Below are 18144 nucleotides of genomic sequence, written 5' to 3'. Positions count from 1 at the left end.
CTAGGCCTAGCTCATTAGTGAAGTCCCTGAATGACAAAAATGTTAGCATTTGGATGCCAGCAGAAATGGCTGGTGGCCAGAAGAAAGGCCTGCAGATCTGCTATTGAAAGTGCTGTTGTATACCATGGAGTTAGAACCGACCCATAGCTGATCTTCTTGGTGAGTTTTCAAAGGCAGTCAATCACACAGAAATTAATTGTCCATCTTTTTTTTATGAACAACTGGAGGGTTCAAACTGCATGCCTTTGTAACTAACAACAACAACAACTAACACTTAAGAAAGGAACCCAGGTAGCGTGTTATATAACATGTGGGGCTGCTAATAAAAAGGCTGGTTGTTAGAATCCACCAGCTGCTGCTGCATGAGAGAAATATGGACAGTCTGTGCCCTTAACAATCTGCCATCCCAGAACCCAGCTGATAGTTGCCATAAGTAGAAACTGACAGCAGTGTCATTTTTTAAAAAATTGTATTTTATTTTCATTTACCATAGACCAGGAAAATTTAACAAGGGAGGAGAAATCTAGTTGTGTGTTTTGGGGTATTTGGGGTTGTTGTTTTTTTTAAATTTTGACAGTAATTCATCTGGCTATGGGTTGCCTGTCTACGTCATTTTCACTAACACAAATAGGAGGTATCATTCTAAAATATTCTGAAACTTGCCCACAATACTATAGGACAGAAAAGAAAAAAAAGAAGAGAGAGGGAAAAAAGTTTCAAATAGCTTTTAGAAAATTCTAGCCATATTTATTCCTTCTTCTCTGATACTGCTTGCTACTGGCCATAGTGACAAGGAATCTTTTTAAATGACACAATTGGGTGGTACAGAAGACCAGGAGGAAATATTACTCAGGGTCAAGAGCAACATCGCCTGGGTTGTCCTTGAGGCCGTTGGAATATTTCACTTAATAGATGACTCTTCCTTGAGGCTTTCTTTTCTTTTCTCGAACAATCATTTTCCAAGCGCAATAATTGTGGCAAAATTATTGATTTTGGAAGCAGTAAGGAACTCAGCTATACTTTTCCTTTGCAGTACAAAAGGTTATGAAATAATAAAAAAGGCTTAACTCAAGCAATTAAAGTAGAAAACACTACTTACTTTTCTAGTGTTCTCTTACATTATTTCAGTAATCTACTTTATTCATCAACATTGGTTAAAATTATCACTCTTTCCTCACTGATAAGGATATATATTAAGAGTCTAAGCAGGAGTGGCATCCACTTCCCTAATAACATGCCTCTGGAAAATCTGTGAACTTTGATAAATGTCCACAGTTGTAGAGGGGCTTCAGTCCTTTTGTTGATAGGGTTGCTATGAGTCATGCTCAACTCAAAGACAATCAACAATAACAACAACAACAACAACAACAACAACATACATAGCTCTGGTGACCTACTGGTAATAATCTGTGCTGCAATACTGAAGGCACATGGTTCAACTTCTTCAGCTGCTCTGTGGGAGAAGGACTCCCATGCCATCTACTGCCTTTGAAAACCCACTGGAGTGTCAGCTATGGGTTAATTCTGACTCCATGGTATCTGGCAACAACATACTTAAGTGGCCTAGTGATAAGAAGTTATACTGCAATCCCAAAGGCGAGTTGTTTGAATCCACCAGCGACTCCATAGGATAAGGGTGGGCAATCTCCTCTTGTGCAGTTTGCTGCCTCTGAAAACCTATTGAAGGGTTGGTCAGCTATGAGCCCATTCCAACTTGATGGTACACAGCAACAACATACAAATATGAGAACAAACAGATCATTCTCCTTGGAAGGAGGGATAGTGAAACTTTGCCTTACATACTTTGGGCATGACGTTGATGGGGTCAATGCTTGGAGAAGGACATCATATTGGACAGGTAGAGTCAGCATAAGACAGTAAGTCTTTCCACAAGCTAGACTGACATAGAGACTTTAGCAACAACACCAGAGATGATGATGAAGGCACAAGATAGGGCAGGCTTCAGAGCTAGTGCTCTCAGGGTCACTCTGAGACTTGCTCAACTTGATGGAACATAACAACATAAATAAACAAAAACATATAGAGATCTACATATTGATCTAATATCTATTTGATATTTCTTTTTCCAGGAGGCAGTTCATGCGATGACAAACAAAGGTTAGAGAGAAACTACTACACTAGACCATAATTTTAGACAAGCTGCTCTGCTTTGTTTTCAGGTGATGTCCATGTGTAAAATGCTTTTTTTTTTAAAAAAAAAGAGACTTATGATGAATAATTCATTGACACAAAATCTGATCATTGCATTTCTGTTACTGAGGATATCAACTACAAAGAGAGCAAAAGTTCATTACAAAGATACAGAAAAAAGAAAACATAAAAATGAACGTCAGATCAAAGTCTGAAAATTGCACTAGAGTATTGAAAACCCAAAACAAAGGGGAAAGATACTGAAGTAAAAAAGACCAAAAGATTTCAGAGGGCAGCTCAAGAAGATAAGGCAAAATATTATAACAGAGTGTGCAGAAACCTGGAATTAGAGAATAAAAAGGAAAGAACTCACTTGGCATTTCTCAAGCGGAAAGACAAATTCATGTCTCTAGTTACAATACTTAAAAGACGCTATGAGAAAAATCTTGAATGACACAAGAAAAATTGAAAGAAGATGAAAGGAACACACAGTCATTGTACCAAAAGGAACTTATCAACACTGAAATATTTCAGGAAGTACCATATGATCAAAAGTTAGTGGTAAAGAAGGAAGGCGTTCAAGCCGCACTGAAGACATTGGCAAAAAATTACTGCCTCAAGAATTAAAAATAGGATACCAATTGACATTTCAGCTTATAGATGTAGCCCAAGGCATGCCCACCAATCTATGCCAAGAAATTTTGAGAACAGCCGCCTGGCTGACTGATCAGAAGGGATACATATTTGATCCCATTCCCAAGAAAGGATGTGGAAATTTTCAACAATTTTATTAATTTTATTAATATCACATGCAAACAAAATATTGCTGAAGTCATCTAAGAGCAGATAGAACAACAATACATAGAGAACTTCCAGAAGTGTAATCATTGCTGATGTTGGAAGGATCCTGACTAAAAGCACAGAATATCAGAAGAAAGTCTATCTATGCTTTATTGACTCTACAAAGGTATCTTACTGTGGATCATAACAAATTATGGCTAACAATGACAAGAATGGGAATCCCAGAACATTTAATTATGCTCATGAAAAATCTACATCAAGACCAAAAAAAGGTATTTTCTAAATAGAATGAGGGAAAATCACAAGGTTTGAAATGAAGAAAGTGTGCATCAAGGTTGTATTCTTTCTCATATCTATTCAATATGTATGCTGAGTAACTGATTTCTGGACTGTTTCTATGAAGAAGAATATGGTGTCAGGATCAGAGGAAGGCTCATCAATAACTTGCATTATGCCAATGACACAACCTTCTTTGCTGAAAGTAAGAAGGATGTTAAGCACTAGCTGCAGAAGATCAAAGACTACAGCTTTCAGTATGAATTACATCTCAATATTTAGAAAACAAAAATTCTCACTATGACCAACAAGAAACATCATGATAGATAATAATTAAAATTGTCAACAACTTTACCTTCCTGCAATCCCTTGGTACCAGCAGTCAGGAGAACAGGAGATGGACAGCCCATGGAAAGTCTGCAGTCAGGACCTTTCCAAATTATTGAGAAGCAATGATTTAAGTTTGAGGACTTAGATGCACTTAATTCAAGCCCTGCTCTTTTCAATCATTTGCTATGCAACTGAGAGCTGGACAATGAATAAGGATGACAGGTGAAGAATTGATGCCTTTGAGTTGTAGTGTTGGAGAAGAGTACGATTATGTGTTCTGCCAAAAGAATAGATATGTCTTGGAGAAAGTACAGAGTATTCATTGAGGAAAAGGACAAAAATTCATCTTACATCCTTTGTGAATATTCTTAGGAGAGGCAATTCCTTGATGAAAGACATCATGCTTGGAAAGTGGAGGGTGAGCAAAAGAGAAGAAGGTCCTCAATGAGACGTACTGACACGGTGATCAAAGCAAGGAGCTTAACTACGTCAGAAATAATGAGGATTCCACAGGATAGGACATGGTTCAGATCTGTTTTCATAGGGTTGCTTGTGAATCATACTTAACACAATGTCATCTAAAATAACAAGTGATATCTAAAAAAATCATAACTTTTTCCTCCATAGATTATGTCTGTAAAATGCATGCATAAATGTGGAATATTAGCACACAGGTTTTCAAAGCCAACATAAATACTTGTATTAAAACATACAGTCCAATGAAATTCTTTTTGCTCAGTTTGGATTTATAAAGAAAGAACAAAGATTTTTAAGTATTATTTTATTTTAAAAATTCACATATTTCATCTGTAAACATAAGATTTATTTTTTTAATAATGGAGAAATAAAGAAAAAGTAACTGGTGTAGTTGAACATATTAACAACTGTATAAACATAGTATTTGCAGAGAAATAATTCAATTGATCAAAATATCACAACACTAAATTTCACAGTTAAGCCACATGCAGACTGTACAATTATGTCACAGAATGTGTTTGATGAATGTGTTAAATATAAAAATAATCCAATTTCCATTCAGTACATTGTACATTCAGTACAAGACTCATTTATAATGGCATTTAGAATTTTTCACATAAGGTGCTATGAACTCAAAAGTGCTTTATAATATTGAGGTAAAATCAGGGAAAAAAGAGTGAGAAGCTCCACAGTAGTACAGCTTAGTAATAAATGAACTTGGGCACAATGTAAATACTCTTAAAGGAAACATAGACAACAAACATCTATGATAATGCAGGATGATGCTCATCCTTCAGTATATGGTGTGACAGGAGGACTTCATATACACACCATCACAGTCATAAAAATGAGATTTAGAGTAAATGTACAATTTTATAAGTGATTCTTATTATTTACTAGAGAGAAAATGAGAGAATGAAGAAGCAAGAGATACATGGAGAAAACAGAGTGGACCAGAGAGACAGAGAGAGAGATACAGACAAAAATAGACAAAGGTAGAAGTTCACATACTGCTTCTACAAACAGTTTCCCAACTGAAGCTAACAAAATCAAGACTTCATGATAGCAATTTTCGGATTTAAGAATACATCAGAGACACCTGGAGGGCTTGTTAGACCACCAGTTTCTGGGCTCCAGTCACTGAGTGTACGGTGGATCTGGGCATTTGTATTTCAAACAGACAGGTGATGTTGATGCTAACTAATTGAAGGGACACATTTTGAGAGCCACTGGTCTGTTTTGTTGTTGATAATTAAATGGCTCCATTATTTACTAAAATGAAAACCACCAAAAAGATAGTATATATGCATGTATGTATGTTGTTATCAGGTGCCATCAAGTTGAGTATGACTGAGAGTGACCCTATGACTATCCAATCTGAAACGTACCTTATCCTGTGCCATCCTCATCATCTCTAAAACACTAGAGCCCATTGCTATATATCCATATGTATCAGATATAAACCGTCAGTTTGGAAAGTGATAATGCATGCACATACCCAGACCCGTATAAAACTAATTAAATCTGAATCTCTGGGGCAGCTTCAAAAAATGAGTCATTTATGCAAGTAATAATGAAATTCTAATATGTAGTCCAGCTAGTGATGTATTGCTTTAGGAAATTCACACAGAAAAAAGGTGGCCAAGCATATGTGCTCTATTCTAGGTCCTATTAAGCAGTCCTAAGTCATAGTAAGTGTTGGAATACTAATGAAAAGTCAGCTGCTCAAACCCACCAGCCACTCCACTTTGAAAGATGAATCACTCCAAATTGAAAGGTGAATCAATTTCTCCCACCTTAAGATTTATAACCTTGGAAAACCCAATGAAGGGTCACTATGAGTCAAAATCAACTTGAAGGCAATTGGTTGGTTTGGATTTTGATATGTGAATAAGAATGTCTTTAAAGGAATAAAAATTCCAAAGAAACCACAGTGATACACAATTAGGAAACAATATCAAGGGTAATTTGGAAAATGATTGTCACTGTTGATAGACAATGCCCTGCAGGATTAGTTCACAGGTTTGAAATATCAGAACATTGCAAAGTGAGAGGCACATTAATTTAATCCAAGTTTCCTTTCCTTTGAATGGAATTAATCAGAGCCTAGGACCTAAGATGTTAAAATATGTATTACCTGCCTTAATTATTATATTTCCCTTCAGCTAAATTATTTATTGCTTTGATTTAAATTTGAGTACCCCGAAAAATAAGATCTTTAGCAATGAAACACAGCAAAATATTCTTTTCACAATTTCTCTGGGCAAGTAGAATTAGAAGCACAAAAGCAAAATACACTCTCAAATACTATTTCCACTTTAAATCACTTCCCTGGCAAAAAGAGAAAGTATGACAATTCAAAGTATAAGTGAAGGTGCATGCATGAAATCTTTTTCTAAAATGACTTGTAGGTCTGAAACAATAATTTAGCACTGATTAAACATAGGACTTTCTTTGCTTCCTTTCATAGTTATTAAAGGCCCAACCCCATATTTTAAATTAAACACCCCGGTATGGAATGAGGGCTAATATTTGATTGTTAAATAAAAAGGAATTTAAATAAACCTCAGACGTTAAGATTAGACCTTTCAGGTGAATCTTTGGTAAAAGTCAAACATTTGAAGACCATTGTTTTGATTTGAATACAGACATGTCAGCCGTGTAGAATCTATAATGGCCTAATGGTTCTCCACTAGGGACCACCTTTCCTAAGGACTATCCTATAGATCTATTTTAGATGTTCTCAAGGCATTGCTTGTGCTACTGATTTGTTCCAACAGAATGGGAAACACAAGAACATTGAATTTTTTTTTTCAAAAAGTTAAATTTATATTCCTAGTGAGATACTCAGATGAATCATTTTCCACTCTTCATGTCTTCCAGAACATATCTTTTAAATACCCTAAAAAAAAAAAAGTATTAGCATGAATACTCAGGACGATAGCAACTGGGAACTGAAAATGTGAGAAAATGTCAGGAGATGCCAAAAATAATTTTTCTCTGTAGTTCCAGTCTTTAATATCACACATCATATACACAACCCCTCCTTTTCCTCAATATCTCTTACACATTCACACCACCACATATGCGTACTTATCTTCACAAAACTATAGAAAGAAAAACACAGTGTATTTAGTTGCAAATAATCACAGACAATCTTCATGCATTCTTTTAAACAATGAATGGGAAAAGAATTCTGGAATAGAGTTTAATTTGTTACTTCTGTGGTATATAAATGAAAAAGTGAAGCTGTCTCTCACTCATTCTGGCATTTGCTACCCTATTTTCCTCTGTCTCTCTTCTTTGGGGCTCTGTAAGAGTGCTACTTGGCATACCTGGGTGGTGCACATGGATTACCATCTTGGATGAAAGGCCTGATGATCTAAACTTGATCTAAACCTTGAAAATTGATTGGGGCACACAGGTCTATGCTGACATAAGGGTCATCACAAAGCAGAATAGTCTCTTACTGTCTTTTAAAGAGGGCTGCAAGGGAGGGAAGAGGGGAGAACAGGGTGATGATGGGTGGGAGGCATAATCATAGGGCCACACAATTTGATGGGTGGAGGGAGGGGTGAGTTAAGGAAATGGAAAAGATTTAGTGTGAAAAATAATATATACATAATTTGTAAATAAACCAGTATAAAATAAAATGTTTTAAAATAAACAAACAAAAGAGGCTTGCAGATGTCACTCCTTAAAGTTACAATGAAAATGTGGGTCTCTGTGTGTCCCTTGTCCCCACTGTCATCGTACCCAGCTTTCACTGGCACCAGACTTAGCAGCAGGGAACTGTCTGTGAGTATATATCTGTGAAGTCTGCTTGTATAAAAGAGACCATTAAAGACCATTCAGCACACAGGTGATGAGCCCTCACTCCTGCACACTGCTCCGACTTAAACTCACCGTCTGCTTTGTAGTCTCTGAGGCCTCACTCCTGCACACTGCTCCGACTTAAACTCACCGTCTGCTTTGTAGTCTCTGAGGCCTTCCCAGGGTTCTGGCCAGTATGTGCATCCTTGCTTTCTCTTTCCACTGAATGCTCTTGCTTCTCCTGAGTTTCAGTGAGATCAGGTTTCGCAGGTAGTGTTTCCACAGTCTGTAGACTCTCTCTCCCTGGCTCTGACTCTCTCTCCTGTGATGGTCTGAAGGCTTCAGTTGCTCCTGACTCTGGCCCCCTGTCACTGCTCCCTGTTCCCACCTCCTCTTCCACTGATCCTGCTCTTGGTGTCCTTTCCTCTTCCCCTCCCTCTCGATCACCCCCTAACTGTGGGGCATCTGCTTCCCCTTCTGAATCTAAAGGTTTTTGAAGAGCTTTCATTTGAACTTCTGTTGTTGATGTCCCTGTCACCTCTTCCACCTCTGGTACCGCCTCGCTGCCCAGTATTGCTTCCTGTATCCCCATCCTCTTTGGAGAAGCTGGTTTTCCTACCAATTCACCCACTTCGTGCCCAGTTTCCTCCTCAGCAACATCTGATATGGAAGAGGCTTTATTTGTTGTTTCTCCCTCAGTCCTCATCACATCAGTCGATTCTCCCATTTTCTCTGTGGCCATTTCTAATGTTTCTCCCTCATTGAAAGCTTCCTCAGCAACAATTGCTCCTTTTTCCAGTATCTGGAACTCCTTTGTCCTCTTGTTCTTCATTCCCTTTCCAACATTGCCCTCTTTAACTTCTTCTTCCACATCCACACCCACTCCTTCACTGAATGTTTCTGCCCTCATGGAGTCCCTTTCAGGAATCTCCTGTTGGCTAATCACTGTGTCCCCTACTCCTTCTTGCTTCTGAGAAGACCCTTCTTCCTCCTTTCCCGGCAGGTCTGCAAGACAATCTTGACCTGCAGTTGCACGCTCCTGCCCCTCACCTGGGGTTATGATGGTCACCTCAGGTGCCCGGGCCTCCCCAGGGGGCTTACTTACAGGAGATCCTAACACACCTTCTTCATCGTATTGGGGTCCCTCTTCCTTTTCTGGTGGCATCACATTCTCCATGCAGAATTGCTCTGATTCACCTTTATGCTCTGTGTCTCTGGCTTCTGTCAGTGTTTCCTCACCTTCTTTCCAAAGAGCGGCCACATTTTCCCATGACTTTTCAAATGCAGGTCCTTCCTCAAACATGGAAGTCCCTCTGAGAGGTAGTGAATTTTCACTTTGTGACGCTGCATTGTCAGTCAATTCCAATTCCTCCACAGGGGCTATGTTCTCCACATTTGACTCAATTTCCTTTGTAGGGGTTTTTGTCTCGTTCTCTGTTCTGCTTTCTTTCACTGTTTCTTCCTCTTCAGAAAATTTATCTTCTAATGCTTCTTCACACCTGAGTGTGTTTGTCCTTTTCACCTCTTCTCTTTCAGATTCAGTTTCCCTCAGATATGTTTCTGCCTCCTCAGGTTCCTTCCTTTCTCTTGCTATATCTACCTCCTGAGATAACATTTCTTTCCTGTCATTGTCTCTATTCACTTCTGCCTCTGTCACAATCTTCTCCCTTTCTGTATCTTCCCCCCTTCCTTCTTCAGAGCTGTTCTGCCAACTCATCAGATTTACCTCTGCTTTCTCAGAGACTGAGATGCTCAGAGATGCATCCAGTACCATCATTTCCTCCAACTCTTTGGCTGGTTCCTCTCCCTCAACTATAGCTTCTTCTAGACCATCCTTTCTACTGTCTGGTTCTTCATCTACAGACCTTACATTCTCTAGGTTTATGAATGTTGCTTCTCCTGTTTCTTCCTCATCTGCTTTCTCAGACCCTGTTTCATACATAGTAGCCTCTCTCTCAGTTTCTCCCTTCTCCAGTGGCATTGTTGCCTCTCCACAGGCCTCTTTCAGATCTGTTGAATCAACAATGTACTCTGAATTTAGAGATGCTGTTTTCTTTTCAAGCACTGACTTCTCTGAAACCTGTTCCTCTTCAGACACTACCTTGTCTTTCTCTAGCACAGTTTCCATCAAGCCTTGCTCATCAGGAGTCCCATCTTCATTCAGACTTGCAGCGTTTCCCACTGTTTCTTTTCCTGTTGGGCTTAACCCTTCTTTACCTAGATTTATAACTCCTGATGCTGCTTCCCCTGCCACATTCATAATGTCCTCTTGGACCTCTCTTTTCACAGTAAATTCTGCTTCTGCTAATATTGGCTGCACTGCTATTGTTTTCCATTCCCCAAAAGGAATTTCATTAATCTCTATAGTCTCCAACAACGTTGTCTCCTCTTTACTCTCTACTCTGTTAGTATTCTTGTCTTGGGAAGCTTCCTCTTCCTTAATGGCTTCTTTTTTCTCCATTGTGTACACTTCTGCTATAACATTTTCAGATTCCTCATCTGAGTTCAGAACTGGTCTTTCTTCCATCATTAAATTCCCATTTGGTGCTATAAATATTGGAAAAAGAATGATATTTAATCCAAGTCAGTGAAGAGAGATTTACATATATTTGATAATAACTTATATGTGTATACAAGATATATATATATATATATAAAATAGCTATATCAAGGGGCAGCTGATATTTTATATGAAAGAGTTCCCTGATTTTATGATGCCAGATTCTATAGTTAATACTATTCTTTCTTTCTTTCGTCTTTTTTATGATGAAAATAAATGCTAACAAATATAATACATATCTTGAGTTTAAAGAAATATTGAGCATCATAAACTTTGAAGAAAAGTTTTAAAATCAATGAAGTGGGAGGGTTTACACGTATATACCTAAACACAATATGTACACAGGTACACCATCTATTTTCCTTTGACATATTAAGATCTGTGTAAAACTACACAATAAGGAAAACAGTACCAATTTAATATAAAAATTCTGAGTCATCCTTTCCCCACATTTCTGGTTCAAATATTATTTAGCAGCACAATAACAATAATGTTTGAAATGATTATTATGCTATGTTACTACTATATTTTACAGCTTATGTATCTAGATTTAAGGATCTTTGGAGATACAGTAATTAGCAGTTTAGCTGGTAAAAGAAAGGAGGAAAGTTCAAAACCACCCTCCCGCCATCCCACTGGAGAAAGATGTGGTCACTTTGGAAACCCCATGGAATAGTTTTACTTTGTCACATAAGGTCACTATGGCATGTTACTAATTTTCCTGGAATGAGTTGTGAACAATTTGTTTTAATTTAGATTAAGTCATCAGATCACTTTGTACTTAAAGATAATTTTTTCCCCCCTGAAGATCCCAATTTGTATTACAGGTCAGGATAGCTTCTATCTACGCTCAGAAACAGATTTGCTTTAGGCAAAAGAAGATCACAAAGCAAGACAAGACTTTATAGTTCAGGAAAATTTTCAACATAAATAACCTTCTTGAAGTATTTTAAAAGTTCTCATCCATAATTCCTCTGGCAAATACCAATGTATTAGATAGAATACTTCAATAACTATAAATACAATATGGTTTCTAAAAGCTTTAAATGTATTTCTTGTTTGAGGAAGACTTGTATTTTTGTTGGCAGAATAAAAATAAGTAAAGTCATGTCATGTCAAATACCTAAGGCATTTTCATTTTCAATTGTCAAATAATACTGCAGGTAATAGATCTTCCAAAATGGTAATTTTAATAGTCTTGATAATCTGATCCTTTATTTCATTTATAAAAGACACTATAAAATAAGTTATTATGTCAAGTGTCAACCTCCATCATTGCTGTTGTTTATATGTTGTTGAGTTGACTGTGGCCCTTTGAAAAACAGAACTGAAACTTGCCCTATTCTGTGCCATCCTCAAGAGCTCTGGCATGCTGGAGCCTGCTGTTACAATCACTGTGTCAATTCATTTTGTCAGTCTCTAGATGGCAGATTTAAGAACTAGGTAAATATGTCAATTTTTTTCATTTTTTGTTGCCTTCTTAGCTAGTCAGTTAACCTTAAACCCCATTTCACCAACAGTGTATCATAAAACTAAAGCCCTGATGTTAATACCTTGTTAATAACGTCTCCTAGCAGAAAACATGCTTATCCTTTGTTGTACTCCTTCAACTAATATTATAATTCATTTTCAGGAGGGGCAATAATAACCAATAAATAACTCCTAAAACAATGTATCTAGAAAGAAACCTTTGATGTCTCCCTTCAAAAGAGTGAAATGCAAATTTCAGCTCAATCAATGGAATAAATGTGATTTTATAGTTGTTCTCCAGAGTACAAGGCTAGTTATTACTTAAATTGTACCAAGAAATTCCCAAAGGGAAATTTAGAAGCAAGTGTTTGTTCACAGAACATACATTCAAGTCACCCGGGAGACTATAGCACATTATGCTTCATTAGAGATTGCCACTAGATTTAAGAAATAATTGAGATGAAACAATGAGGAAACAAAAATAAATATGTCTCAAGTCTTTTAAGGTCATACTTGTTGTTTATTCATATTTTGTGAAAATATATTTAAAGGTCACCTCTGAGAAATAGTTAAATGATGCTTATTGTTTTGCTAAACTGGATCCTAAGAGTTAAAATGCAGGTTCTGCCACTTACTGGTTGTATGAACTTTGGAATAAAAATCTCTCTAAGCCTTCACTTTGTTATGTATAAAATGGGAATAACAGAATCCATGTGAAGGTTAAATGAGATAATTTATGTGAAATGTCTAACTGGTCCTCTTCCCACGCTCTCCTAACACTGCAAACCATTATATTTCGTTTGAAACAGAATTCATTTCATCAACATGTATACTGCAAGTACCATGCGACTAAGCAAAAAGTTGTGTCTTCAGTGGTTTTTTTAATTCACTAGCACCTCCATCTAAGAAAGAGAAGCAGTCTCCTCTTGTTAAGATTTACAGCCTAAGAAACCTGATGAAAGGCTGTTATGAGTCTGAATTGACTAGGAGGTTTGGCAATAGTAACTTCGTTGGCTTTTGGGGTGATTTGTTCTGTGTTTTTAAAAGATGTCAGAATTACATCATGCTTGAAGGGTTTTGTTTCTCTGGTTGAGGGAGTTTTATTCAAGGGGCAGAGAGTATTCAAAGATCTATATGAAATAGTGTGTTATTTATGACTATATTAATTTTATTTCTTTTAATTATTCAAATTATGGCTTTTTTTCATTTGGAGAATTTACACTTCTCTTCAAAATGTAGTATGCTCCTTTGTTGCTTATCATTTAAAAAAATAGGACTAGATGGCAACTCTTGTCTGATGCTTTTTTTTCTAGGACACATGAGCATATTTGCAGGCTCCTCCTGACAGTCTCTGAAATAGACATGAATGTTCTACCACGTAATGAGCAGCTGTTCCATTGCAGTTTCTCTGTTGAACACTTCACACCCATTACTGATAATCCTTGCACATCCTATCAAAGTAAATAAGGTTGACAAAATTCAAAAAAGACTCAGAAGCTGACATTATACAGGAGTTCATACTATAGGCAAAGTATGAAAGGTGCACTATGAATAAAGAAGACAGACGAAAACTGCTGTCTCTGACTTGTGGTGTTGGAGAAGAATGCTGACTATCCCGTGGGCTGGTAAAAGATACACAGTCTGTCATGGAGGAAATGCTACCCTTAGAGGCAAGGATAGTAAAACTTTGTCTCACATACTTTGGGCATCTTGTCAGGAGGGAGCAGTCCTAGGAAAAAGACATCAAGCAGGGAAAGGTGGAGGGTCAGAGAAAGACAGGAAGTTCCTCAACAAAATAGATTGAAACAAGACTCTAACAAGCAGCTCAAGTTGGAAGCAGGAGTGGCATCCACTTCTTAAATAACACACCTCTGGAAACCCTATAAACCTATAAATGTCCATGGTTGTAGAGCGGCCTCAAGCCATTTGTTCATAGGACTGCTAGGAGTTATGCTCAACTCGAATGCAATCAAGAACAGCAACAACAACAACATATCCGAGGTGGTGAGGAAAGTGCAGGATAGGCCAAAGTTCAGATCTGTTGTTCATAAGATCTTTATGAGTCATAGTCAACCTGAGGGCACCTAACAACAGCAGCACCAATTAGCTTATTTCCCAAGGTTCAGTGCTGAATGGTGCTTATAATTGGAATTTGAATATAAGGCTTTCAAGTCTTATGACCAAGAACTAACAAACCAGCTAGAACCTGTCATTGAAAGACAATTACCCATGAATTCCGTATGTGCTTTCACATTTTGTGAGCCTACACTTACCCTTTTTTAAAAAAGACAATCTTTTCAAGGATATTTGCATAATAAATAGCCTTAGAAGATGAAATGTTCCCCTCTAAAGCATAGGAGATGTTTGTTTACTATGCAGTATAATAAGATAATGCTTCTTTCTAGAGCAAAGATCAGGCACGTCTATGGCCTATTATAAAAGATATAGTTTTTCTAAGCTTGGGCTTCTTTCCTATAACTCAGTTTTCTGCATGTGCAAGTGTCACCTGACACTTTTCATGTTGCTTGGGGGGAATTGGTATTTAGGAAACCAGCATAAATGCAGATACCCTATCTACCGCTATCTGCCATGAGTAATAAATTCTTTTCTCTCTTATCAAAGAGTCTTGGCTCTTCTGCCAGCATCCATGAAACTGTGATGACAGGCTTAACCTGTTTGCTTAGAAGTAGAAGACAAAAACTCTAATGCTTCACAGTTCTCAACAGATATCATTAGGAATTAGAGATGAGAAGAGAGGCAGAGGGGAGCAGAGATCAGCAGATGGGTGGACAAAATGAAGGGAAAGAAAGGTCCAGGGAGGATTTGATGTTGTAATAAATGGCATGGGTCAGTTCCAATTAATATTGTAAAATAGCATAGGTAAGCATGATTGAATAAATGCCAAAAAATAATAGAGGTGAAATTCATGTTATTAATACATGCATACACATATATTTTAAATAATAAATTTGTTATGCGGAGGCAGTGCGATTGGCACTGGATAGAGCAGGGTTTAGGGCTGTTGTGCATAGGGTCACTATGAGTCGCAAACGACTCGACGGCACATACATAACAACAACAACAACATGTTCTCCACTAAGTATGAGAAAATCTGATTTCAAAGATACAGCAAGTTCAAGTAAATGTTTATTTGTCATACCCTTTTAGATTATTTTAATTGGAAGTTTTGAGGCTGGGATATTTGTAACCCAGGAGTAAAGTCACTGAATGATGAAGAATCAATGAAATTAATTCTTCTCTAAATTTAAAAAAAAAAAAAGAATGAATAGTTCAAATAAATCATTGGAAAAAATATGCCCTGGTTCTTAATGTCTCCATTGGGTCAGTTGAGGAAAGTTTGCCTAGCTTTTAACTGAGAGACAAACAATGAAGCATGTCTTCATTATAATCTGACAATTTCTGCCACTGTTTTGTAATCTAAAGCCCTTTTTTCTCTCCCAGGCACCAAGTGTGATGGAGATGGTAAGGATAGCACAGAACAGAGCAAGGTTCAGATCTGCTGTTTACAGGATTGCTATGAGTTGTAGTCAACTTGACAGCACTCACCAATAACAACAGGAAGGGAAATACAGAAAGATGAAAGATGGAACTGGAGCTGTCTTGCAGAGGCTTTCTGAAAGTCTTTCCTAGATAATGATGTGCCCTTACCTCGATGTGTGTCAATCTCCTGCTTCTTCAAGTGCTTCCCCTGCTCCTCTGAACTGCTAACACCAGGCTCAGCGTCAGAAAGACTGTGGCAGCTGGATTCCAAGGATTCATCTATTAACTGTCTAACTGGTTGGAGATCACTAACTATCACAAGGTATAAAAACAAGGTTATGAGAACATTGTTGAGGTATTTCATATCATTTAAGAAAGCGGGGTGTATTTTAAACCACATTAAAATGCAACCATTTTTAAAAGTTGTTTTAAAAATCTATTAGAATTAAGCAGCTCCCAAGCTATGATTTCAAAAAGAGTACAGCACACACAAGTGATCATGAAGTGAAGAGACCCATGCAAAGAAATTGTTTCAATAAAATAAACAACCATTCAAAACACTAGTGACAGATTGGCAAACACATATGCAATGGATTAATGGGAAGAGCCATTTAGTCACCCTTTCATATCTAGAAATATGCACTGTGGCTTTTGTGAAATTGTCATCACTGCTCTTTAAAGTTGTTTAAAGTGCCAGAGCTGACTACACTATAAACATTTCATCAATTAGTAGATTTTAATGATTTGACCCTGATATTCACTCCTTAAGGACAGAAGCAAAGAGGCTATTATACAATTCCTATAGATTGTGCATTAAAGTTTACTGTAGAAATTCTTGTTTTCTGTAGCTAATTAGCAATATACACTCTAAAATTATGGAGGCCTAAGTTCAAATTCAGTATCACTTATATGTCATTTTGAGCAGATTTTTTGTCTCAGCTTCTGTTTACTCATCTGTCAAAAACATAAAATCTACTCAGTGGTTATTAGGAATAGTAAATAGAGTGTGTATGATTATAAGCAAGTGTCTAAGTCCTTTGTCTGCAATAATGGTGATGATGATAATGAGAAGAATCTAGTTTGAACATCATCAATCTGCTATGAAACTGAGGAAAATTTTAAGGTCAACTAAGTTTGTCTTTAGTTTCTGCCACCTCCTTGTCTACGTGCCTTACCCATAATTTACCTTCCTAAATCCACCAATGTCTACCACAATGTTACATTCTAGTTGACAATATCTGACTCAAGTAGGCTAGACTTAGTTCTGCCTTTTGGGGAAGTATGTCTCTGAAATATTTTACTTCTTCCTTGTCCACTAAACATTTCATTTTACTACTCTAGTAAACAAAAATTCCAACAATACAATAAGCCTAATAATAAGCTGAATGTATCAACTATGCAACCACTACCTTCCTTTTAAAAAAGATCAGAATTAATGGCAGAATTTTAGAGGGATAGAATTTTAGAGGGCAATTCTACTGTAAAATTATTACCAAGCAAAAAGCCAGCCTGTCCTATAAATGGGTAGATACTCAGAGAGAGTGATTTCAAATTTGTTAGTCAGCACAAGCAATGACAGGACAAGTGTTCAGAAAGCAGCTTTCCAGGGATATACTCCCAGATATACTGATTCAGTGAGTCTAGTGGCTAAGTGCCTACCTGGAAAAGTTAGCAGTTTGAAGCTACCAGATGGTTTTTGGAGAATATAGATGACACACTGTTCCCATAAAAATTATGACCTTGGAAATCTGATGCAGAACTATTCTGGCCTAAAGGATTTCTACAAGTTTATATCATTTCAATAGTAATAGGTTTGGTTTTCATGTTCATACCTGTGTACACTCTTATTCTGACAGAACAAGAGTCTAATGTTAATACTTGTATATACCCTTATTCCGATCCAAGGACTCTGCTTTGAGAAGTATGGAGTTATCTTGTGATCTCCTGCTTAACCTAAGATTGTTACTTACCGGTCCCTCTGTGTTGATGAACAGATAGTAGGCTATCTGCCTCCTGTAGTTTTAAGGGGAAAAAAATGATGGCTACTGTATAATCTTAAGAAGCTAGATGTAGGTATGAATATATGAGGAGCATTATATATTTCAAATGTATTCTTTAAAAATTTTTGTTAGTTATTTTGGCTTCATTCATCCACTATTACTATACTATGTAAGATAGATATTGCATTAATAAAATCAAGAAATTATATCCATTTACAACAATTAAATAACTCAGTTTGTCATAAATCCAACTGCATTATAAACACAGAACACATACTTAAATACCATCTTACTCATTACCATTCTGGTCACAGTATACAAACAGAGTTTAAATTACCAGTGTCTTAAGTGTTTGTATGCAAATCTGCTTGGCTAACAGAGCAATGAAATCCTAATGGAGGGGGATGGAAGAAATCGGAATTACTCGCCAAGTCCATAAAGTTTTGTTTCCCAAATGTTAACATGACAACTACATTTTTTTAAGTACTCTGCAAGCTACAGAGAAATAAAGTTTACCATAAAACACATTATTAAAATAAGTAACTTGTAGCTATGGAAACAAAAGACTTATTCTAGAAGCCAAACAGTACTTACAGAATCTGAAAATTATGACCCACTCAGATTTCATACTGAAGCTTGCAGTGCCTCGGTCTCAGAACTGCCATCACCACGTGTTCACATCTGTAGACTTGGCCCTAGAAGTTTAGACTTTGGAAGTGGTGGACAGCCTGTATAATTAAGTGTGGCCTTATTCTATTCAGGAAG

General features: G+C 37.0%; 1 protein-coding gene across 1 annotated transcript in view; it reads right to left on the bottom strand.

The window, feature by feature from the left end:
• Positions 1 to 7966: 7966 nt before the first annotated feature.
• Positions 7967 to 18144, bottom strand: part of LOC102859561 (chromosome unknown open reading frame, human C1orf173) — a gene marked incomplete at its 5' end in the record, with an annotated part of 75506 nt that continues 65328 nt past the window's right edge. The window contains 2 exons of the mRNA XM_006902368.1: positions 7967 to 10395; positions 15548 to 15691. Of these exons, the coding sequence (XP_006902430.1) occupies positions 7967 to 10395; positions 15548 to 15691 (2573 nt within the window). The remainder of the gene's footprint in view (positions 10396 to 15547; positions 15692 to 18144) is intronic.

The sequence above is a fragment of the Elephantulus edwardii genome, unplaced genomic scaffold (assembly GCF_000299155.1).
Source record: "Elephantulus edwardii isolate Elephantulus edwardi_28Jun2011 unplaced genomic scaffold, EleEdw1.0 scaffold00398, whole genome shotgun sequence".
Lineage (NCBI taxonomy): Eukaryota > Metazoa > Chordata > Mammalia > Macroscelidea > Macroscelididae > Elephantulus > Elephantulus edwardii.
This window is presented reverse-complemented; position numbering and strand designations above follow the sequence as displayed.